The sequence below is a fragment of the Rhipicephalus microplus genome, chromosome X (genome assembly GCF_043290135.1).
Source record: "Rhipicephalus microplus isolate Deutch F79 chromosome X, USDA_Rmic, whole genome shotgun sequence".
NCBI classification, from domain to species: domain Eukaryota; kingdom Metazoa; phylum Arthropoda; class Arachnida; order Ixodida; family Ixodidae; genus Rhipicephalus; species Rhipicephalus microplus.
The window spans coordinates 339,514,032-339,538,212 of record NC_134710.1 but is presented as its reverse complement, the minus strand read 5'-3'; the positions used below and the strand labels follow the sequence as shown (position 1 = coordinate 339,538,212).

Below are 24,181 nucleotides of genomic sequence, written 5' to 3'. Positions count from 1 at the left end.
AAATGTTGTTCAAATCCGTTAGGCTGTTGTGTAGCGTAGAAACAAATGATACACAAGCAAATAGACAAATATTAGCTCATAATATGCTGCGCCTTGTTGTTAAAGCCGTAATGTGCTGAAAGCCATCGGACACAGATTGCAGAGATCACAAAAACATCGACATTTTTCGGAGCTCTTCTCCGATGACTGTCAACTCCAGTCCTTTATTTATCGCTAGAACTCTTATTCATGAAGAAATGAGCGCGAGAAATTTTATTAGGAGCAAAGCTATTTAAGCTCGGGGCAGACCTTCAGGTGTATGCGAAAAAACCCCGCGCCGTCGCTTATCAGTCGCGCCCACCGATGGAGACAGTCCGTGCAGCCGGTGCGCCGAGTTTTATACCGCCACGTGAGCCGTGTACGAATGACGAAAGGCTCGCGCTTCCACCTCGTAAGGCATAGTCAGCTTTGAAGGCATGATGTAACAAAAATAGTTTAGCTCTAGGACACTCCACTGCATGGCTCGTCCAGATAATTTTCGGCACTTTCATTAGGGGGCGGAAACTTTCTATACCTCCCATGTATTCGCTCTCGGCAGCGGCAGTGCCGCTTTTACCAATGGCGATTGGCAGCCACTCTTCTAGAAATATATCACGAACAGAAAATTTCTTTTATGACGTCATTGGTGAGGTCGTCAAATAGAGGGAAAGGACAAAAAAATTGAGGGGAGGAGGGCTGCCACAGAAGCCCTTGTTTCCCACTTCGCTTGCACGCGCAATTTGCTCGTGGCTTCTTTCAGGTCCGCTGGCTGCTTGGGCAAAGCAGCCATAAAATTTTGTTAACTTTTTTTTGTTTGTGTTTTCTGAAGAGGCGGAAGTTTAGCTGACCGATTTCTCAGAAAGATGAAACTCGTTCGTTACATATAAAGTGAACTTTTTTAGCACGTTTTGTACGAATAAAAAACAGATACACGTATTGTGGAAGTGTCAATCTGTGAAATCATCTTTAACTTACAGCTGACATAGAGACATATTGCACAAACGTTGAACCCAGAATATCCAAACCAATGCACAAGTTACCAAGAATTGCGGGCAGATCACGTCATATTTGACTTAATTGCGTTTGTGATGATAAAGCGCATATAGCTTTCTTACAGAACTTGAGTACTAAAGGAAACTAAAGTTCGGGGGATCGATTGGTTGATACGTAAGCTCCATCGTTCATAAACCGCCTTACGATTATGAGAGACTCAAAAGTTGAGGGCTCCGAAAATTTTAACCACGTGGGTTTCTTTAACGTGCACGAAAATCTGAGCACACGGGCCTACAGCATTTTCGCCTCCATCGAAAATGCAGCCACCGCAGTCGGGATTTCATGCCGCGACCTGCGGCTCAGCATCCGAGTATCTTAGCCACTAGACCACCGTGGCGGGGCGCTCTGAAGAATGGAGGGCCTTGAAGCGATCAGATTTTCTTTGCGAAGGAACGTCGTTAGAAACAGTGTTTCTGCAAGTTGACTTGTTTTCATCAGAGCAACAGCATTGCTCTGACGTATATTTAAGTGAAACAATTAAAAGCAAAGACTTAAAAATTTTGAAACGGCGGCTACAAGAATTTCATGAGCAGGAAGCAGTAAATAATTACTTGACATCATCTAAACTAAAGAAAAACAAACTAAAAGTATCTAGTCGAGCCAATTCGAATTCCAGCCTTTCAATAAACAAAATTTCCCGACAGAAGCTTGGCTGCCATCTTCACGAATTAGTCAAGCAACACTGCACTTCTGTCGGCCCAGTCAGACTTGCAGATAACTGGGTTTACTCATATGTACCTTGTGCAAAATCTATACGAGCTCAAATAATCGGTCCAGATTCTTGTGCTCACCAGTTGCCGTTAGGAAACACTGAAAAAACTTTAGCGGAACTATAGAAATCCTCGGGTTAGCACACCACAGAGCCGCAGAAAACTTGTGTGTCCCGATTAAGCCATCTTCCACGAATGCATGATTGGTTTGTTCGCAGTATACTCCAAACAAAACAAGCCGCAGTGAGCTATAGCTCACTGCGGCTTGCATTCTTTGTCGACAACAACTTCCTGTCTTTACCTTTTTCGTAATTGACCCTGGTTGACACGCCAACCGAGCGAAACAACTGAGCGCGATCCAACTTCTAATATTGCTGAGCAAGGGGTTTGAAGAAGTGGAGGCAAGTGCTACGAACGCAATTGAATCACTTTCTGCGCTTCGCCTGATGTAAAATTCAAAAAATAAAGAATAAGAAAAGGCACGTAACAACAGAGAAATTCTTTACAGGGGTACGGCATTTTTTGTAAGAACTTGTCGAAACTAATAAAGGCTAACATTAACATCAACCGAACTCCGTTCAACCGGATGAAGATGCCCGACAAATTATACGAGCGTGCATGTTCTTCGAAACTGAAACTATAGCGCTGAGTTTCCGAGGCCTGCTTTGTGAGTGTATATTTTGTGAGTGTATATAGATGCACTGTACGTTCGGTGTTGGTCACCACTCTAAGATGCCACGTTCGCTTGCAATGATCGAATACCAGAAAGCCACACGTTTCTCAGAAGCATGACAATGCCTGCAGTCTAAACACATAAAATTGCACGTCTATGTCGTAGAAACAGAGGTGCGCAAGCTCTGGCATATGCTCATGAACAAAATTTGTACGGCTGCTAAGTCGCGCGAACTCCCATTGCATATAGAAGAATAATTCTATGGCTGCCACTTACCCCACTTAATTTTCTCAGTCCACAAGAGCCATTTTGTTTCTTTGCGGAACAAGATCATTTTGAAACCATTTCAGCTTTGATAGTGCATTACGAAACGCAGCACCCAAGCATTCTGCATTGAGACAGCAGGACAAAAGCAGATTTCTGCGTCTAGCGTGAGAGTTGGCGCGAGCGGAAAGCAGGGAAATGGCGCCGGCGCTACCCAAGAACAGATTTTAGCGGCGAAGACCCCTTCGAAAAAATGACTCCACCATAAACGGAGACACGCGCATCGAGGTGCTCTACAGGCCCCTATACTCCGTTTCATACATCAGGTGCAAATTTGTGGAAGCTTTGCAAGAAGTTCGGCCAGCAAAACCTATAACTCGGCGCGTTGCGTGGTCACTCGCGTTAAATCTGGTTATTGCCGGTGAACCCTCACGTTTCATTGTGCTCCTCTTTGGCGCAACTGGCGAACAGAAGAACGAAAATACCCAACGACCCTTTGGTGTTTTATTCTGCACTGACAATGAAAGTCCAGGTGGTCGCCATCGTGACGTATCCAGAATAAGGAGCCTGTATGCGATGTCGCATGAAAACTAAGCTATTTAGTCACATAATAGCAGACGTTCAACGGCATTTATATTTTTACGGCACATAATATCTTCAATTACTCCTCGCCCTTATAACGAAAGAAAAACTTTTTTTTTCGTGGTAAGAACATCGAACTACTTTTTGTTGCGAACGACTCGACTGCAAGAAGTCTCGCTAGCTTCTGCAACGTTGCACATGATGTGTAAAACAGAGTATATAGTAACTGTATACGCTCCATACGGGGACAGAATAGCACATAAGTCCACCATCTTGTCTGGTTAGCAAGCACAGTTACGCGGTGAAGCCGTGTCCCATATTTGCAGGCGACTATTTGCAGGCGAAGCGTGTCGCCGATCGCCAGTTGACGTGCCTGGCGTGTCAATGACCAGCGAAAAAAGAAAAAAAACAACATCTTTCGGGACTGTGACATAAAAGTTTAAAACCAGTTTTTTTTTGTCTCTTCGGTTACACAAAGCGCAAAGGCGTATCATAGTGCCAAATACATAGGTTGGCACTTTGAGAGACTACTCACTCATACTCACTCACCACAATTTTTTCAGCCTTCACCCTCACTCACGTTCATACTCACGTCTCCTCCCACTCATAGGCCCTCACTCACGTTCATACTCACGCCTACTCGCACTCATAAGTACTCATTAACGTTCATACTCCCTCCTTGTCACACTCAGAGTACTCTCTCACGTTCATACTCACTCCTTCTCACACTCAAAGTACTCACTCACGTTCATACTCACGCCTACTCACACTGACTCCTACTCACTCGCGTTCATACTCACTCCTTCTCACACTCAAAGTACTCACTCACGTTCATACTCACTCCTTGTCACACTCAGAGTACTCACTCACGTTCATACTCACTTCTACTCACACTCATGAGTACTCACTCAAGTTCAAACTCAATTGTACTCACACTGAAAGTACTCATTCACGTTCATACTCACTTATACTCTACTCAGAGTACTCACTCATGTTCATACTCACTCCTAACACTCATGAGTACTCACTCACGTTCAAACTTACGCCAACTCACACTCTAGGCCCTAACTCACGTTCATACTCACGACTACTCACACTGATGAGTACTCACTCATTTCATACTGATGACTACTCACACTTGTGAGTACTCACTCACGTTCATACTCACGCCAGCTAGCACTCATAGGCCTTCACTCACGTTCATACTCACGACTACTCACACTGATGAGTACTCACTCATGTTCATACTCACGCCTACTCACAGTCACTCACGTTCATACTCACGCCTACTCACACTTGTTGTTCATGGCTCACGTTCATACTCACCACTACTCACACTCTTAGAGAAACACGGACTGCTGGGCGAGTTGGTAATTCATTTTAACTGAGGTGCGCGAAAAATTGAAGTGCAAAAGGAATACACCTCAAGACAGCGCGCCGTGTCCAGGTGTCTCCTTTTTGTACTTCAATTTTTCGTGCACCTCAATTAAGACTCATAGTTACTCACTCACCTTCATACTCACGTCTGCTCAAGATCATAGGCCCTCACTCACCTCCGCACTCACATAAGAATTCACCTTCATACTTACGCCTACCCATACTCAGGCGCACTCAATCACGTACTTTTTCATTCACATACTCATCAACATCACAGCAGGACAAAGACCTCTCCCCTGTTCCGCTAGTCAACTCGGTCCTTTGCTTGCTGTTGCCACTGCATACCCGCAAGCTTCCTAATCTCACCTGCCCACCGAACTTTGTCTCCCTTTTTCCCGCTTTCCTTCTCCTGAAATCTACAAATGACCGGCCAAAAACGAAAGTAATGAACAACAACCTCGAAAGAAAACAGCGCTTCGAGATAGGTGGCAGTGCACTTTAAGTTGGAAAAGGTATATACGTCTACTTAGAATAGGTAGTACCTGTGGAGCCGAGCCACGAGACTGAAGTGATTAGAAGAATAAGAGTAGGGTGGAGAAGATTCGGCAAGCATTCTCAGCTCATGGCTGGTAGATTGTCACTATCCCCTCAAGACGAAGGTATTTAACAGCTGCATCTTGCCGGTACTTACCTACTGAGCAGAAACCTGGAGGCTTACAAAGAGTGTTCAGCTTAAATTGAGGACGACGCAGAGAGCGATGGAAAGGAAAATAGTAGTTGTAACCTTAAGGGTCAAGAAGAGAGCAGAGTGGATCAGGGAACAAACCGGGGTTAAGGATATCAGAGTTGAAATCAAGAAGAAGAAATGGACATGGGCCGGGCATGTAGCGCGTAGGCAGGATAACAGCTGGTCATTAAGCATAGCTGACCGGATTCCCAGAAAAAGCAAACGGGTTAGGGGGAGACAGTAAGTTAGGTGGGCAGATGAGATTATGAAGTTCGCGGGTACATAATGGCAGCAGCAAGCATAGGACCGAGTTGAGTGGCGGATCATGAAAGAGACCTTTGTCCTGCAGTGGACGTTGTCAGGCCGATGATGAATATTAACATTGAGGTAGCGTTACGTGTACTCAGGTTACTCTAGAAACAATCAAGCTGAACAATTGTCACTCTCTTTAAGGGTCGGTAGGCTCCACAAACAGGCAATGACTCAGCGCAATTACGACGAACCTGCACATTCATTTGTGTGCCATGACGCGTAGGAGACGCTGAGACATCGTTTAGAATCTCAGTAATGTGTTACAAGCACTCAAAACGTGCTTTCGTAGGCTACGACGCACGCGCGCGAAATAGAGACGCTCTCGACAGCTTCAGTATACTACACGGCTGCCGCTGTGATTACCCGCCAGAACCCAAGACGTTGCCATGTCATCCGGCTCGGCCGCTTCGTTCGTTCCACTGCCCCTAGCCCCTTCTGATTGCACTAGCGGGACAGGCGGGCGCCGGAGCCTTGCCGCCACGTCGGCGCCATGGCGCCGCGGCCACCCCGGCTGCCCGGCCACTGGTAGGTGTTCTGTGGCCCGGCGCGACAGTCGAGACGGTGCCTCCCCTCTTTGCCTCGCTTTCAGATGGAATGTGTTGCGTACGGCAGTTTTGCATTCGAGAAATTGTGCGCATCTTCGTTTTCTTTCCTCTGTGGGTCGCGCTCACGCGGAGACTTCGTTGGCTCCGTGCCGGCACTGACGATTGCAGGGGGCCTTATTTATGGATCTGCGGATGCGGTTAACGTTCATTGGCAGTGTGCGTACGCAGGGTTATCGTGGACAGCCGAATAAAACGGTAATTAACGAGTTGCGTTATGTGTGTTTTTGTATTAGCCCGCGTTATGTGAATGATAGAATAAATTATCAAGAATGATTGGGCACTTATAGCACATTGTGTCAGCACTGTTGAAGGCATAATAAGCCGCCGAAAACTGAAGGGAGGGTAGGGATTGAAACGGTGATGCGAACAGGGTCCGATTACGCTATCGCGTACTATACTACTGACGGCGAAGCTCAACCGTCCTCCAAGCTTTCCTTTTTTTTTCTTAATGGGGCACTGAGAAGGCGAAGTTTGCACACAGCTTCGCGCTTGAGAGGTCATGAGATCACTTAAGGTTTTCGATCAAGGCAACCTTCACTTGAGGGACAACGCAGAGATAGAAATTGCAAAATCGCTGCGCACAATGTGCACACAATGTACTTTCTCTCGCGGGCCACTTCAGCGTTCTTTTTTTGTCGCTTGCGCAGTGCATTTCTTTTTTCTGAACCGGCTCGCGCGGCGATTTTTGTTAAAGGGCTTCTCAAGACCTTGTTGTTTTACATGTATTATCAGCGGGTTGCGTAGACTGAAGGCGCAAGAGGTATGTGCAGCAAGAACGGTAGCTATAGGGACAGGCAGTTTAAAGTTATTCAGCCTAGAAAATTCAAGTTAAAATAAAATGGACGGCTACCCTCAACTCGAGTTTTGTGCGGTCACCTCGCCCCCCCCCCCCCATCTGATGTAGGATGGCTCCCCCAGTTTCCAAACTAACTGAAGGCTTTTACGTACAGTAAGCTTGCATGCCATAGTGCCCGTTATTTCCAACGTATTGAGGACGCCGTTGCGATGGTTACAAATATTTATCACACTCATAGTAAATCGCTCATGTTCCTACTCGTTGCTACTCACATTCACAGCAACTCACTCACCTTCGCAGTCAAGTCTACTCACGCTCATGAGTACTCACCCACGTTCGTAATTACTCCTACTCACATTCATAAGCTCTCACTCACTCCTAATCACACTCATGAATACTCACTCACGTTCATACTAACGAATACCCACACTCTTCAGTACTCACTCATGTTCAAACTCCTACTCACTCACGTTCTCACTCACGTTCATACTCTCTCCTTCTCACACTCAGAGTACTCACTCACGTTCATACTCACTCCAACTCACACTCACAAGCTCTCACTCATTCCTACTCACACTGATGAATACTCACTCACGTTCATACTCACTCTTACTCACACTCACAATAGTAACTCACGTTTATACTCAATTCTACTCACGTTAAGAGTACTCACTCACATTCATACTCACTTATACTCACACTCAGAGTAGTCACTCACGTTCATACTCACTCCTATTCACACTCAGAAAACTCATTCGCGTTCATACTCACTCCTACTGACACTCATGAGCACCCACTCACGTTCATACTCACTTCTACTCACACTGAAAGTATTCATTCACGTCCATTCTCACTCCTACTCATACTCATAAGTACTCACTCACGTTCTACTCACTCCTACTCATACTCATCAGTACTCACTCATACTCACACTCACCACATTCAAATGAGTATGAATGAGTGTGAGTGAGTGTACTCATGAGTGAGTATGCCGAGCTATGGTCAAAGAACATGCACCACCGCTGCCTCATGGTCAAGTGGCGTCATCTTCAGAAGATAAGCAACAACTCGCAAACACAAATTATAGGTCCTCCGAGATTTGAGAAGCGCCCCACGAAGCCTAGACATGGATTATTTCAGTATGTTTTTTTTAAATTTGTGCTGAGTTCATGCAGGTATTTTATTGTCGAAGCTTAAGCACATGAATCTACAGCAAATAAAAGCACCAGTTTGTATCAACGAGCTGCAAATGGCACGACGGTCACTTGATAGATTCTAGGTAGACGGCAACCGTTTTCTGAAGCTTTACACGGCTCGTGTAAGCTTCTTCCCTTTTAATGTTATTAGTTGGCACAGAAAAACACACAAACAAAACTTTCTAACGCTGATAAAATCAATCTCTAGTTGCGTCCACAAAGTGCCATTGAAGTACTGCGCTGAAGGTTTTACAGGAGGTACGATAAACTTGATGGTGACAGAAAGTAAACCTTATTGATTGATTGATATGTGGGGTTTAACGTCCCAAAACCACTATATGATTATGAGAGACGCCGTAGTGGAGGGCTCCGGAAATTTAGACCACCTGGGGTTCTTTAACGTGCACCCAAATCTGAGCACACGGGCCTACAACATTTCCGCCTCCATCGGAAATGCAGCCGCCGCAGCCGGGATTCGAACCCGCGCCCTGTGGTTCAGTAGCCGAGTACCTTAGCCACTAGACCACCGCGGCGGGGCGAAATTAAACCTTAGCCTGCTTCCTAGGCTAGTGATCATTCATAATGACAGCAGAGCAACGTGCAGTAATAACGGCTCCCGAAAAGGCACACAGAAACGGCACGCAGAACAAAAGGAACTCTTTTACAAATTTCAATGTAGTTCTTTATATGTAACAACAAAGTCCTTTGTATGTGTGTGTGTTTACAAACTTTGTACATGGGGCGCTCAGGAGGGGTGAAACGGGTAATGACGGGTTAGGGTACGAACTTCGGCAACTCAGGAGGAAATGTTAAATTGCCGGTTTGGGGTCGAAGCTTCGGGCTGGTGCGTGGTCGATTATGATTGATTGGGGAAGAAGGCAAGAGGAGAGAAGTCGAAAAAAACACAGTAGACAAAAAAAAATAAGGTGGCTTTACCTTAGTGGCGTGAAGCCTGCAGGAAGGCCCTGCAGAGCTGAGCAGCCTTCTTTGTTACTCTTCGGTTGTCTCGTTCTTTTCTTCTTTTTTTTTTCTCTCTTTTCCGTTTTTTTTCGGGTCTCTCCCCTGTTTTTTTTGGTTATTCATATTTTTTCTACCTTTTCATTTTTTCTCTATTTTTATGAGTGGTTCAACCTGCGTTACGTCAAGAGAAGAAGACTACTCGACTCTCGTAAAGTGCTCGGCACGATTTTCTCAAAGTGACATGGCGCTCTCTAAGCCAAAAAATAAAAAAAAATAATTAGTCGCCACCCCCTGAAACACTCTTTGAATTTGAGACGTCAGTATGAACGTGAGTGAGGGCCTATGAGTGGGAGGAGACGTGAGTATGAACGTGAGTGAGGGTGAAGGCTGAAAACATTGTGGTGAGTGAGTATGAGTGAGTAGTCTCTCAAAGTGCCGACTTATGTATTTGGCACTATGATACGCCTTTGCGCTTTGCGTAACCGAAGAGACAAAATGAATTCACTAAAAGAGCCTATTGCCTCGCAAGTTCAATGCCATGAAAATTTTAAGAAGCTGTCCAGTATGAGCGGAGTTACAAAGATTTGTTGCACGCTGCAATCGTGATCTCTCTTCTCTTGGCCAGGCGAAAGCGCTGGATGCTAAGCAGGGAGAGATAACAAGGGCGAAAACAGTAGGCCATGCGCGCCTCGTGACCTTGAGCACGTTTTCCTTTTTCTTTCTTTCTTCGAAGCGCGTACTTTTCAGTGTGATCGTGCGCGCACGCGTGGCAAAGTCACGGCCTCCCACTGCGTACTCTGTAACGACCGAACGCACCATGTTGAAATCAGCCAATGGCTGATAGATGTGCTTCCTACGAGTGATTTTGGAGCATCTTCCGTCATTTGTCAGAGAAGAGAAAGCAGCTTGCAGTTGACTTTGATAATTTATTGTGAATCCCAGGCCACGTGCTGCACTATATTATTTCGCGCGCGTGTTGCCGAGAGCCTCTACTGGCGATCGGAAGCGTTTTCTTACCATGCTCAAAAAATGTTGCAGAGCCCCTTTAAGCTCCCATACCAGATACTCGTGACGCACAGATTTGGAAAGCGTCTGCTAAGGGTCTGTTTAACTGCATATAGATGAAAATTGTTCGCTTCGTCTTCTGAGGGACGTATGCGGTGTTAATACGGGAAGTTTTGGAACTTTTCATTCTATCAATGTGAATAAACTTCCAAAAAAGACGTCTAGGGAAAAGCACGTGATCGGGTTTAGCCACAAAATGGAAAATTGAAACTCTGACTGATTAGTTCTTCTTATAATTTCGTGACAACAGAGTTATGAAAGTATAGCTTACCCGTCTAAACTGATACAATGAACTGACGTGTATGTTTGCACTTAATGTGTGATGTATGATCCCCACTCTCGCAACAACCCCAACAGAGGTGCAGTGTGTAAATCAAATAAATAAATACCGAAATAAACAATTTATTTATTTATCAACAATGTTTCACTTCAATGTTAGTTTAAGCAATCGCTGTCGCGAACACTGAGGTAGTATCGGACGTGCGCTTCCTCGAGCAGAACTTCGGTATCATCTGCTCAGCAACGCAGTACCATTACGAAAAAAAAACTGTTACCACCATTCAAGGGCCACGAGATTTTTTTAAAGGTTACATCTGTGGTCTTCCAGACTGACGAATCAAAAATAAGTGTAAAGATTTTATCTTCTCACCCCTTGTTGCGAATTTGCCTAGCAGGCAAACCCAACTTTAATACACGTTGTACCCCGTCCCCTCCGCATGAAATCCATGAATTATTTTCTCTTAAGCGTCTTTATTAGCCATAATTTCTAAATACTGCCATGCCCCCTCCCCTCTGAATAGGCATAATATTGGTTTATCGCTGTGGAAAAACAAGAGTGGAAACTTGGGCTAGTTGGTGCGTAGTCATATTTGCAAGATGTTTCAGCGCGCGAACAAAGGTGTTCGCGCGCTGAAACATCTTGCAAATATGACTACGCAGCGCTCTTTCTGTCTACCCTGTCCTTTTTCCTTTGTTCGCGCGCTGAAACATCTTGCAAAAGGAAAAACAAGCTCTTGGGCAGTGCCATTTCACTGCTTTAGATGGACGAAGTTAATAAGTGCAAGAAAATTATAGCATGTTGTCAATAAATTTTCAGGATGCATATTTGCATCTTTTTAAAAGCATTCGATGGCAAGGTTGATGTAATCTTTAATGGTAAAGTAGATTAGATACGTTTACCAGGTCCATTTTACTACTGTCACACAAGTATTTACGAGACGGACGTCCAGTAGTTAATATTTCGAATGCTTATTCTACGCCCCAAACTCAAAATTTATGTTTACCACAATAAATGATCCGAGACCCGTCACTTTTTCCACTTGATGTTAACAATCTTTTGATGGTATTTGATGCTCTGATAAAACGCCAGTTTTTAACTCCGCGAACGTCTGTCAGTGGTCGCAAACAGGCTTAACAGAAACCAGTATAACTTCTTATGCTGGTGCTAAAGCAAAAGTCTTACCTTTATTCCCAGTAAAACTGCATTTATCTTATCATCCTGCCGAAATAAATCCTAACTATGAATTGCACCCGTTTCTATTACCAGGCATTTATTAGCGGCGGGGAGGAATGTGCGTAATAATTACGTGCAAATATTTACCATTCTCTAAAACTTCGAGGTCAAATAACGCATGTTGAAAAAAAGTTATCACATAGATACGCATTCTCATTAGGACACGTCGGTTTGTTTCCCAACCTGCGACCTTCTGACTCTTCCAGGTTCCTACGCTCTCGCGATGACTATTACATAACCTCTGACGCCACATCTACTCCTCACCTATTACTACGACTCTTACTTATACTACTAGGAATCTCGTACTAATAATAACCACGGGGTTTCATCACATGCCATTTCCAGCGCCACGCGAATCTGAACGTGAAGTAGTGGCCTATACTCCTAGGATTCCACTGCTAATCTACTAATCGCCTAAAACACCTACCAACAACGCAGCACCAGCTGAGTAGAACCATTTCGTCAAGTCCACACACCACCAATCCTGAGCAGCTACTAGTACGAACCATTAATATTCTGAAAATTAGCACCGTTGTCAAGTTTAACGTTGCCATTTTTTTTCTTTTCAACCTATTCAGCAACGAAGTGTCGTCGTTCATGGTTCATAAATCATTGCTAACGAGCACTAACTCAACCCGTTTCGCGCTGCATAGTAACTTTCTTCTACCCAAGGTTCACGGTAAATATGGCAAACAGACGGGTCACTTTGTGGTCATATTCCAAAGAAACTCACCATCATTCGTCATAAGGCTTCATAAAGCACACAGATTCTGCCATAATTAAAAAAAAGGTTTGTTGTACGTCGCCAAGTTTACTGCTTGCAGCACACTGGATAATTCGTCTTATTTTCTTTATTTTTGTTTTGCTCTTGTTCGAGTTCTTGCGAACTTCAACTTAACAGTTACACCTTTTTATGAGCTTTTCTTTTTGTTTTCAACTTCGTTTTCTTGTCATTAGTTTTTTTATATTTTTACGCACGAAGAGGACCAGGATGTACGTGGCTGAAGAGGCCGTTTATTTTGGTCGCGAAGAGAAGCGCCGGAGCGGCAGCAGGTTGGGGATCGCAGCGTTGTCGTCTTTCCTCTTGCTTCAGCTTGGGGCGGCCAGCACGTTCGCCCATCTTCGTTTCTTTTTTTTTTTTAAGGCATGCGCAACATTCCTCCCCTCACAGGCGAAGCCCACCGGGGGGATTCATCTTGGTGTGTACAACTTCAATTGATTCATCTTGGTCTGTGCAACTTCAGTCGAGCGACACGGACTGCTTGGTTTTTAGCGGCTCCTCTAACCATTTCTCGTGAGGCGAGCTATTGTGTATACGCGACTTCCGCAATTTTGTTGAGAATAACAAATGGCCCGTCATATGTGGCCAAGAACTTTGGCATAACCAGCGTCTTCGCACCAGAGTCTAGAGTCACACTAAGTCGTCTGGATGGTTACAGGCCAGTGGCGGACGTTGTGGCGTCCCTTCAATTTTTCCTGTGATGCCAAAGTGCATAGACGAGCATTACGACGCGCCTCTTCTGCAAGGCAGAGGATTTCGGTGACAGAGATGTTCTCGTGCGTCGAGAATGGCAAAACTGTGTCGAGTGTATGCCACGGCGGTCGGGCGTACAATGCGAAAAAGGGGCTATAGCATGTTGTCTCGTGCTTAGCGGTGTTCAACGCGTACGTTATAAATGCTAGCACGTCATCCCAGTTATTGTGGTCAGATGGCACATACATAGAGGGCATGTTTACAATTGTTCGGTTGATGCGCTCTGTAAGCACATTTGTTTGCGGATCGTATGACGACGAGTGACGAAGGTGGGACTCACTCAATCGAAGCAGCTCTTCTACTATATCTGCCGTGAATTGTCGTCCACGATAACTGATGATCACGTGAGTTGGGCCATGTCAGAGGTTAACGTGCTGCAGCAGGAACACAGAGACGTCGCTGGATGTTGCGGTTGGTATGGCTGCCATCTCGCAATAGCGCGTGAGGTAATCGACGCATACAATTATCCAGCGTATGCCCTTAGCTGACTTTGGAAAATGGCGCCCACGAGGTCAATGCCCACTTGTTGGAAAAGTGTGCTTGGAGGTGGCAAGGGCTGTAGAAGACCAGCCGGAGCAGTAATATTGGCGTTCATGGCGTTGACACTGCGTGCAGCGGGCCGCATACACCTCAACGAACTGTCGCATTCCCGGCCAATAAAAGCGTTCCTTAGCACAGTAGAGGGTCTGCGCAAAACCTAAATTTCCGGATGTAGGATCGTCGTGCATAGCACATAAAATTGCTGTCTGAAGGCTTTCCGGCACCACCAGGAGGAAGCGTGCGCTAGTGCTGGAAAAGTTCTCACACAGGAGTCCGTTGCGTACACAAAAATGGCATGCTGTAGGAGCTGTGCAGAGCGATGATAGTCTGGTGCCCTTTCGCTGTTCATCTTCAAAAGTACTGAGGTTGGGAAACTTTGGTGACGCAGAAGATAAGAAGTGGTCGAGGTCATCGGCGTCACACTCTGTAGTGCTCAGTGGCATGCGCGAAAGGCAATCTGCGTCGGCGTGTCGTTGACCACTTTTGTACGAGACTATGAAGTTATACTCTTAGAGCCGAAGTGCCCAGTGCGCTAGAAGGCCGCAAGGGTCCCGAAGGTTGACGAGCCAACACAATGAGTGGTGGTCGGTGACGACTGCAAATGGGCGTCCATATAGGTAAGACCGAAACCGCTGAATCGCAAATACTACCACGATGCATTCTTGTTCTGTGACAGTATAATTCTGCTCAGGCCTACTTAAGAAGCGACTTGCGTATGCGATCACGTGCTGGCGGTTACCGTAGCGTTGAACTAGGACGGCACCAATCGCTATGCCGTTGGCATCCGTATACACTTCTGTTGGAGCTGATGGGTTGAAGTGTTGAAGAACCGGCCGCGACGACAGGAGGAACTTCAATTGACGAAAAGAGGAGTCGCACTCCAGAGTACACTTGAAGGGAATATTCTTCCATAGAAAACATGTCAGTGGATACGCGACATCGGCAAGTTTAGGTATAAAGCGGCGAAAATAGGAGCAAAGCCCAAGAAATCTGCGGAGCTCTATAACGTAGCACGGCGCACTGAACGCTTCAACGGCTGCTATCTTCTGGGGATCTGGACGGATGCCATCCTGATCGACTAGGTGTCCAAGAAGGGTTTGTCTGTCTCCGAAGTGACAATTTATTTGAGTTAAGAACAAGGCCAGCGTTTCTTATGCAAGTCAGTACCGTATCCAGGCGTGAAGTGTGTTCGCTGAAGGTGTGGCCAAAGATGACGACGTCGTCGAGATAGCACATGCAAATATCCCACTTCAAGCCACAAAGAACAATGTCCATAAATCGCTCGAACATCGCCGGTGCGTTGAACAGTCCAAACGGCATCACGTCGAATTCGAAAAGACCGTCAGGGGTTACAAATGCTGTCTTTTGTTTATTTTCAGGATGCATGGGAATTTGCCAGTAGCCCGATCTTAAGTCTACATAGAAAAAGTAAAAGGCCGAATGTAGACAGTCGATGACATCATCAATACGTGGAAGTGGGTACACGTCTTTTTTCGTTACGGCATTCAATCGGCGATAATCAACGCAAAATTTCTAGGACACATTTTTCTTTTTAACGGAAATCACTGAAGCTGCCCATGGACTCGCCGACACTTGAATGACTCCGTTTTGAATCATTTCGTTCACCTGCTCATAAATATTCCGCCGCTTGGATTGCGAAACACGGTATATCTTTTGTCTAATCGGATTGGCCAAACCCGTGTTGATGATGTAACATGTCCAAGAAGCCGGGATTAAGGACGCTTTGTCTTTCGGCGCAAAGGCGAATGCAGAGACGTTTTCGAAAGTATATTCACCAATGTGTGGCGTTCACTTGTGCTTAGTGACCTATTCACCATTGACAGAAGAGCCGTTTCCAAACTGTGAATACGAGATGCTTTTCCGGCGCGTCTTTAAGCTTGGTTACGAATAACGCCTCGTGTTGTCCACTGACGAAGGCTAACTTTAGACCATCTGGTAAAAATCACGGGCTCTGTGGAGCAATTGACAGTCCATAAACCATTGCGTCAATGTCTGATCGACACTGCACATTGTGGGATCAACAGATTTTTGTCATGCAGTTCATGTACACTGGTTCTACGTTGGCATCAAAGTTGGCGGAATTGCTGTCGCTGCAACCAACAGGTACACGAACGGTGGGTAACGGTGGTATGATATATTGTCGCCACAGACACACAATGTCGTCTCACCATCTACAGGGTTTCCCAAGATTCTGGCGGAACGTGGTCACTTAAGAATATCATCCCTGTGCGGCAGTCGACAGTCGCACCACACACCCTCAAAAAGTCCATACGCAAAATAACATCATGTGTCGACTACGGAATGATCACGAACTCCGTTGGGATAACGAGGCCTCCGAGAAATACGTCAGCTTGACATACACCAACGGGATGCTGTGGCTCACCAGTAACTCTGCAAAACTTTGACGTTTGGTTCCACTTAAATAAAACCTTCTGTCCCAAGGTATTTTTAAAACATGTCGCGAATTTTGAGCTGTTCGAAAGTTTGGCAATGCCGAATGATGTCGGACACCGAGCTCAGGTGCCCTTTTCCGATGAGAAAATTATAGACATCCTTGGCTATGCCTTTCAGCAAATGTTCGAATTTTTCTTCTTCTGACATCTGAGCATCGACCATCTTGCAGAGCTACAGAGCACCCTCTTTATACGTGGTGCATGTCTCACCTGGCTGCTGCGCGCGTTGAGACAATGTCTGCTCAGCCCGCTTTCTTTTGACGCTCGAGTCGCCGAAACACGGTTACAGCTCCGCAACAAAAGCGTCCCGCGTCGTCAGTGTGTCCTTGAGGTTTTCGTACCACACGAGCGCAGTATCCGTAAGGCAAAAGACCGCATTGCTGAGGTGAGCGGTGGCATCCCAGCCGTTGGGCTTGCCAACTCGCTTGTACTGGACGAGCCACGCGTCGAAAACTTCTCCCGATTTCCCTCCTAAGGTTGGTAGAACTCGGTAGTATGGCACGGAACCCATTGAAGTTGGCCTTAAAGTGTTAGATGGCTGTATTTAACCATTACAATCGCCGCAGATGGGAGTCTGGCAAGGCGGTGGCTGCGGCGAAGTCCTAGTAGTGAGTCACATAAAAAACAGCGCCAAAAACGAGAGACAAGAAAAAGAAGGAGACAGACAGTGTCTGTCTGTCTGTCTCCTTCTTTTTCTTGTCTCTCGTTTTTGGCGCTGTTTTTTATGTGAATCATGTCGTACCAACTCGCCCAAGCAACCACGTTAGCTAGTAGTGAGGCTACCGTCGTCGGTTTTGTCTGACCCTGCCCCTCCACCAATCTGTTACGCACAAAGAGGACAAGGACGTACACGGCTGAAGAGACCGTTTATTTTGGTCGCGAAGAGAAGCGCCGGAGCGGCCAACAGGTTGATGATCGCAGCGTCATCATCTTCCATCTTGCTCCAGCTATGAGTGGCCAGTACTTCACCTATCTTCGTTTCTTTTCGAGGCTCGCGCAACAATATTATTTTCGCCGATAAATTCTTGTCTACTGATATTTTTATTTACGCGTTTACATTTGTGTCTGACTATTCACTAGTTTGCAATAGTTTTGTTATTGCATGAATTCAACTACTCTATAGTTGCCAGTTCGAGAAGTCCCAATAGCACTTTTAGTATGGAACGATCTGAAATAGATAGATAGATAGATAGATAGATAGATAGATAGATAGATAGATAGATAGATAGATAGATAGATAGATAGATAGATAGATAGATAGATAGATAGATAGATAGATAGATAGATAGATAGATAGATAGATAGATAGATAGATAGATAGATAGATAGATAGATAGATAGATAGATAGATGTGTGAGCCAATTGCAATGTCCAGCTATGTGTAGTTTGCCTCGTAAGTGCAAGGCAACATACCTAATTGAGAACTTCCTTCCACGTACTTCGATGCGGCAGAAGAATGACTTATGACTGCAGTGCCCTCACATTGTCTCACGACGTAGTCGAAAATTTCATCCAAATAACGTTGCTAGGCCATCAGTCCATCAGACCAACGTTTTTCGCTCACCGTAAGTGCCTCGTTGATAGCAGTTGTGATATCACGAAACGGCTTTCAATGCAATCGGCGGATCAGGGAGAGCTAATTTATGACAATTAGGTGAACTTTTTATTGAGTGAACTTGAAGGAATGTAAGGTAATAATTTACTCAAGTGAAAGTTCAACGAACTGAATTAGAGAACAGCATTGGGTAGAGCAGCAATAAAGCTGAACGTGTGCACTGTAAGTTATTTAAAAAAAGAGTTCTGTAATTTTCCTTTATACTGGTGCACTAAACCGCAAGAAAAGACAAAGCTGTCTAAAAAGTTTACATTTTTTTTGTGATGCCACTGTGACATGCCATCTCGCAGCTTCTTAGTATATCCTGCAGCCTCAGTTAGAGATGCAGGATTTCAACATGCCTCAGCCAGCGCCATATCTTTCTTGCCCTCTTGTTTTGGTTTCGGGCAAACAAAGGAAACAATATCCAAATCTGATAGGTCTGCGCAGGTACTGAATCACACGGGGCTAGTTTTAGTCTCCTTCCTAGCCGCTTTGCCTCGGTGGGGCTGCATGCACAAGCGATGTTGGAACCGCCGATGTGTGGGCCATTTGCGGGCGGCATGCATCGGCTACGCGAGCGCTGCAGTGCGCAAAGCCAGGGTGCACAGATGAAGTATGTTTAACCGAAATGTTCCCTATTCATAAGTACCCTTTACTGCAAGAACTTTCATTAGAATGCAGGGGAAAAACTGCCGGAAACTTTATAAAATTTTCGTTTTCCTAAATATTCGTCAAACTGATGGTCGTACAAGCGAGTGTTCATTGCGTATCTTTCCAGACATTGTCAAAGTTCCGCACTAAAATGTACTTCTTTCTGTCTTTCTTTTCCTCGCCACAATTCCCAACCACCCCCTCCTTCGTATCCTTAGGAGCGCTTCAAGCGCGAGTTCGCCACTCGCTGTACTTGCGGCGGTCATCGCTACAAGTCCCCCAAGAGCCGCTTCGCCTCGTACGAGCAGGAAGACAACTCGACCATCATTGTGTCTATGCGGCACTCATTCCGGCTGAGCTTCAAGAATTCCGCGCCGCTCAAAGCGAGCACGCAGGTGTAATTAGAGTCAACCACCAGTGAAATCCTATCAGTGCACGTGCATCGGGAAGAAGAAACAGGAGACTGAGCGGCGCCCCCTATTTCCTTCGTGGCGCTTTCTCCGCGACGATGGTGATATCTGTGCATGTTGAACCCGATCTGCGCAGCACCCATTTGCAAATGCGCCAGCCCGGAAGGCGACCACCCGCCATGGCTCAAATGGCCGTGCCCCACCGACCTGCTTCAACACGGAACTTGAGCCCTGAACTTGACCACCGGGCGCAATTATGTCCAAGCGAGGGAAGTGCACGTGTGTATGTGCGTGTATGCGTGCCTGTGTGTTGTTTGACTTGTGTCTCTTATTCCGATCTATTCGGTGGTAAAGAGACGCTGCGAGGAATGTCGGGCTCTACCGACTTCGAGGCTTGCTGCGTGAAAACGATATTTTGTGCGAGTCAGAGCATGTATTGGCGTTTTCGCAGCGCCGAGTTTGACGTCCGGCATCCGTGTGTGTATATACCATTGTATAAGGATAGCCTCGAGCTCCCCAGACATCGACAGATACTAAGAGTGTACGTGCAGGGACTGTTGTCTTTCATGAGTGTTTTTTTCGACCTGCTTTCTTGCTTGCAGCTGTCTCCACGCTGTGTTATCCGGGTAATAAAATGAAAAGACCGCGCGCTCGTCTGCCTGTCGCCTCACGTGCGAGATTACTGGGCACGATCATCATCACAGTCATGCTCGTTCGAAAAGCCTATAATACGTGCGCTTAAGGTGCTTTGTCACGGTACGTCCTCGTAATGTACAGAAATTTGTCCTCAACCTACCATGGATATGAAAGTAGCAGTTGAATTGTTATGACCTGTTACATTTTTGTTTACTCTGACTCATCTAAGAAAACATAGAGGAATGCAACTCTGGGAGGGATTCAAAAGTGTCATCGTGCGACAATCTTGAAGCCAAGTCATAAAAAATGAAGGAGCAAACAGGCCCTAGTTACGTGTTAGGCAAGTGCTATATTTGTCGGCTCGCTTTGGTTGCGTCTGCTGCGGGAGCTTCGGTGGTCTCATCCTACCTAGAAGGCACCGCGCGCTAGTCCAAAGGGGCAGCGTCCCAGGAAGTTCACTAATTGTCAAAGCTAGCGGTTTTAGTTGACACTCCCTCCCAGTTCCTTCCTTCCTCCATGTCTACAAGATGGTGAGTGTACAATAATGGGGTGAACCCGAACATATAGTTAGTGCGTTTCCGTTCAGTTTATTATTTTTTAGTCAGTGCTTAAATCTGGGTGTTGTACTTATTTAAAAATAGAATTACGAAAAAATACTGAGAGAATCTCGTCATAGTTGGCGAAGATATGGTATCTTTCGGCTTAATCGATACGTGAAATGTCCCAATGGTACTGCGTGATTCTTTTCTTGTGTACGCTAAGCTACTTTGCTGTAGCTTGGTTTGCCCATTCATCCATCGTATCAGGGCGCTTTCCGTTACTTCATATTGCTCCTAAAGATGTCAGTGCGCCCTCTTGTCTATTTCACCACAAGCAAGGAGTCCCAGTGACTTTGTTTACCCTTAAAGTATATCTCTTGAAGTACTTCACTCTCACCATCTAGTGATCGTGAACCAAAAACGCTCCGCCACAACATTCATACAATGCAGTTAAGTTTGGTGATTAAATCTTAATCCTGCAGGTCGCTCTCGGAGAAATATTACCCACCTGGACGGTTTTGCGTTGATGCACATTATCCCTGTTCTCGTCAATACACATTTCCTGTGGTGGCCTGACCAATCGTCCTCTCAATCGTCTGATTTTTGGCCACCTGCGCCAACGCAAGCAACGCCGTGCAAAATGATTAGCGCAATGGCTTCTAGATTGTATAGCCTTCTATGCGCAAAACCGGACACCTATACCCATGACGCCGCATCCAGCACATTGTTTCGCGGCAGGTATAGCGTTTCGCGACCGCTGCAACGGTATCCGACCTCATTATCACCGGAGCAGCAACGCTAATTTGAAACAATGACTGCAACAAGCAATATAGTTCATTGGATTTCGCTATCACCGTGGCCTTTGCCTCTGGTTCAACGAGTAAGCATTATGAGGATAGAGGAGTTGCAGGTGTGGATGTGTGCTTAGAGGTGCGACAAAAAGCTTAAGCGTCTTCACTTTCGCGTGAAGCCGTTACTAGCTGTTACTCTAACTGTGTCTTTATTAAACTGTCTCAGTCATCTGTGCTCTATCTTTCTATACATGTGTCTGCTAACCTTCGCAAATACGTCTCCGTTATTTCCTAGGTGGGCCATGATTACTGATGGTGCACGTCGTCACGTTCACATTACACAGAAAAAAAACTTGTAAAAAAGCTTCTAAAAAGATTGCTCTCACGCTACATAAAGTGACCGTTGAAAAGTGTTGTCATATTCCTTGTCTCAACATGATGTGTCATCCATGTGATCAATAAAGGAAAAGACTAAAAAATGGAGTCACGTTGTATTGAATGCAGGTAACATGTCAATTTTCTTTAGGCAGCTTCCTACAACCCACTGATGCGTGCAGCCGGGTAGGTTACGAGGGAGCCATGAAACGCTGATAGCATGGTAACACCGCTTTTGGTCGGATGTCTTGATTCCTTTAAAAGCAAATGTGACAATATTGCCGCAAGGGTGGAGCACTGACTGTCACAGTGTCAAATGATAGAAGCAGGAAGGCAGAAGGCGAGAAGGTTAAACCGAAAAGCTTCCTGTTAGCTACTCTGCACAAGAAATCGGGGAAGGGGTATAGAATAATGAGAGAGAGAAGGGAATGTAAGGAAAACTCGCTGACGCATGCTGGAATGTAAACTACTAGTCAAAGACATTCTAACAAACCCGTCACTCTGAAAAAAACAGAAGCATGCCTTCACCACCTTGTGAGCCGACGAATGATAGGGATGGTGCACTAGGATAGCTTGCGAGTAAAGCAGCCATTCGTTTAGTGATCGCCGCACGTTGCAAAATACTTTTGACTCCAAGGCTAATCATGTACAATGGCATAGCAAGTGATCAACATTTTTTTTTCGCTGTCGCAAGTATCACATGCCACACTATCAGTCATTCAAATAACATAGCATATGCCTTCGTGAAGACAACTTCCAAATAACAGCGATAGAGAAGAAAGGCTCTGCGTAAATGAATGCTTGATGAAGGCCGTAGTTGCAGTTAAAATGAAGAAGTTTGGTAGATGTCTTGCCTATGCTGCAATACACTCCATCAGTATAAGACGTGGGCCAGTCGCCGAATCTGCCTAGCGGCATCTGCCTTCGAAGCGGATTGGAACGATCTCTCCCTCTTAATGGAATATGCGACCACTATTATCTATGAAATCACTGCTAGTACACCGTTTACTGGCTTGGACCACAATTACTAGATAACCACTGAAAGATATTACACAAAGTAAGTCTAGCAGCTAACTTCTTCAGCATTTCATTTGGCGTATCTCTACAAAACACTGGCGTAAGGGCGCATAGCCGCGTAGAGATTGAAACAATCATCGTGCTTTCTATCCCTTCAACTAAAAGTAAGTGGTCACAGAACAGTACGTACTGGCTACAAGTGGTCTGAATATAACCGGCCAGATAGCGCGTGCACGATGGCCTGCGACTGTGCTCGTTTGATCAAAGTTCGTAGTTTCTGTCAGAGTGACGCATCCACCCCGACCCCCAGCACCGGCATCCCTCTATGCGCCTTAGCAAAACGGAAAAGGCCGGTGCGTTTCATCTCTACTTGAGCTAGAATCACCGGCAGCCCTTAAACGCTTTCCCTCGCACATATAACATACGACACTCACGTCGACCTCATGGACATGAGCTTTACCCGGAACTTAACGATGACTCAGATGGCGAGGGCAAAAGTGCTGCTCAAGTATGCTCATAACTTATATCGTAATAAAATCACAAGTGCAACGTGTACAGACGTCGTCCTTGTGCTGTGTTGTGTCCTTCCTACTAATAAAGCTGCACAACGAACAGGTTTTGCTCACTCGCATAAGTAGTAAGTACGCACTCATACTTCAGCGGGTCATCTGCTGATAGCATGGCTCCCGCAGAAGGGATTAAATGAGAATGGCTTTGTTACTAATCTGAATCATTCCTGTGTATTTCTGGAAATCGCGGAAATGGCCCACAGCGGTGGTCTAGAGGCTAAGGTATTTGGCTGCTGAGCCGCAGGTCACGGGATCGAATCTGGGCTGTGGTGGCTACAATTCCGATTGAGGCGGAAATGTTGTAGGCCCATATGCTCAGATTTGGGTGCACATTAAAAAAACCACAGGTGGTCTAAATTTCCGGAGCCCTCCACTACGGCGTCTCTCATAATCATATAGTAGTTTTGGGATGTTAACGCCCACATATAAATCAATCAAATCACGGAAATACCAATTCAGCGCGATACTTTACGTTCACAGCGCAATATAGACAGCGATTGTGCAGTGAAAAGAACGTTGCGTACGCAGAAGTGCGCAGTCAATGCGTGTGATCAGCTGCTCTTGTTTCATTACTCAAGTGGCTCATTAGGCGAAAAACATTGCCTCTACAGTAGGCTAAACGACACCTAAAATTCTATTAGCTGTGAAAAAACGTCATGTGCGCGCCTCGACGACGCATAGGAGGACTGAGCATATCGGGTTGCTGCGTTCGCGCACCAGGTATCTAAATGTTGCTTGCAAACGCAAGCTTTGAGCTGGATTTTATAACTTTGCCTCGTGGATTGCTCTGAGTATCGATGACAGCAAGTTTGAAATCAGCGCTCCCCACTCAGAAGTCAAGCGTGTTCTCCACTGAGCTAAATAAGAACGTTTTATAATTGAAAATTTTGTTGAAGCACGCTAAAAACGGACGGACAGAAGAGGCTGACAAGGACAGCGCGTGCTCTCACAACTGAAGGTTTATTATTCAAAAAAGGTATTTAAAGCAGATACACCATCTCTCGCGCATGTGCATCAGAAGCACTTTTTAGTTTGGTGGCCTAATAGCTCTGCATGATACTATCAGGCTATTCGGACGCCCCCGTTTTCGTCATGCATGACTCGACCGGAAAAAAATTTTATACAAGTAGCATAATTTTACGAAGCAGAGTGCGCTCGGACTCACTCATCAAATATATTTCGAGCTTTAGACTCACT

General features: G+C 45.6%; 1 protein-coding gene across 1 annotated transcript in view; it reads left to right on the top strand.

Moving 5' to 3' along the window:
• Nucleotides 1-20,347, top strand: part of LOC119161208 (RYamide receptor) — a 362,447-nt gene extending 342,100 nt beyond the window's left edge. Inside the window, exon 4 of the mRNA XM_037413573.2 lies at nucleotides 18,866-20,347. Coding sequence (XP_037269470.1) covers nucleotides 18,866-19,048 — 183 coding nt within the window. The 3' untranslated portion in view covers nucleotides 19,049-20,347. The remainder of the gene's footprint in view (nucleotides 1-18,865) is intronic.
• The last annotated feature ends 3,834 nt before the right edge of the window (nucleotides 20,348-24,181 follow it).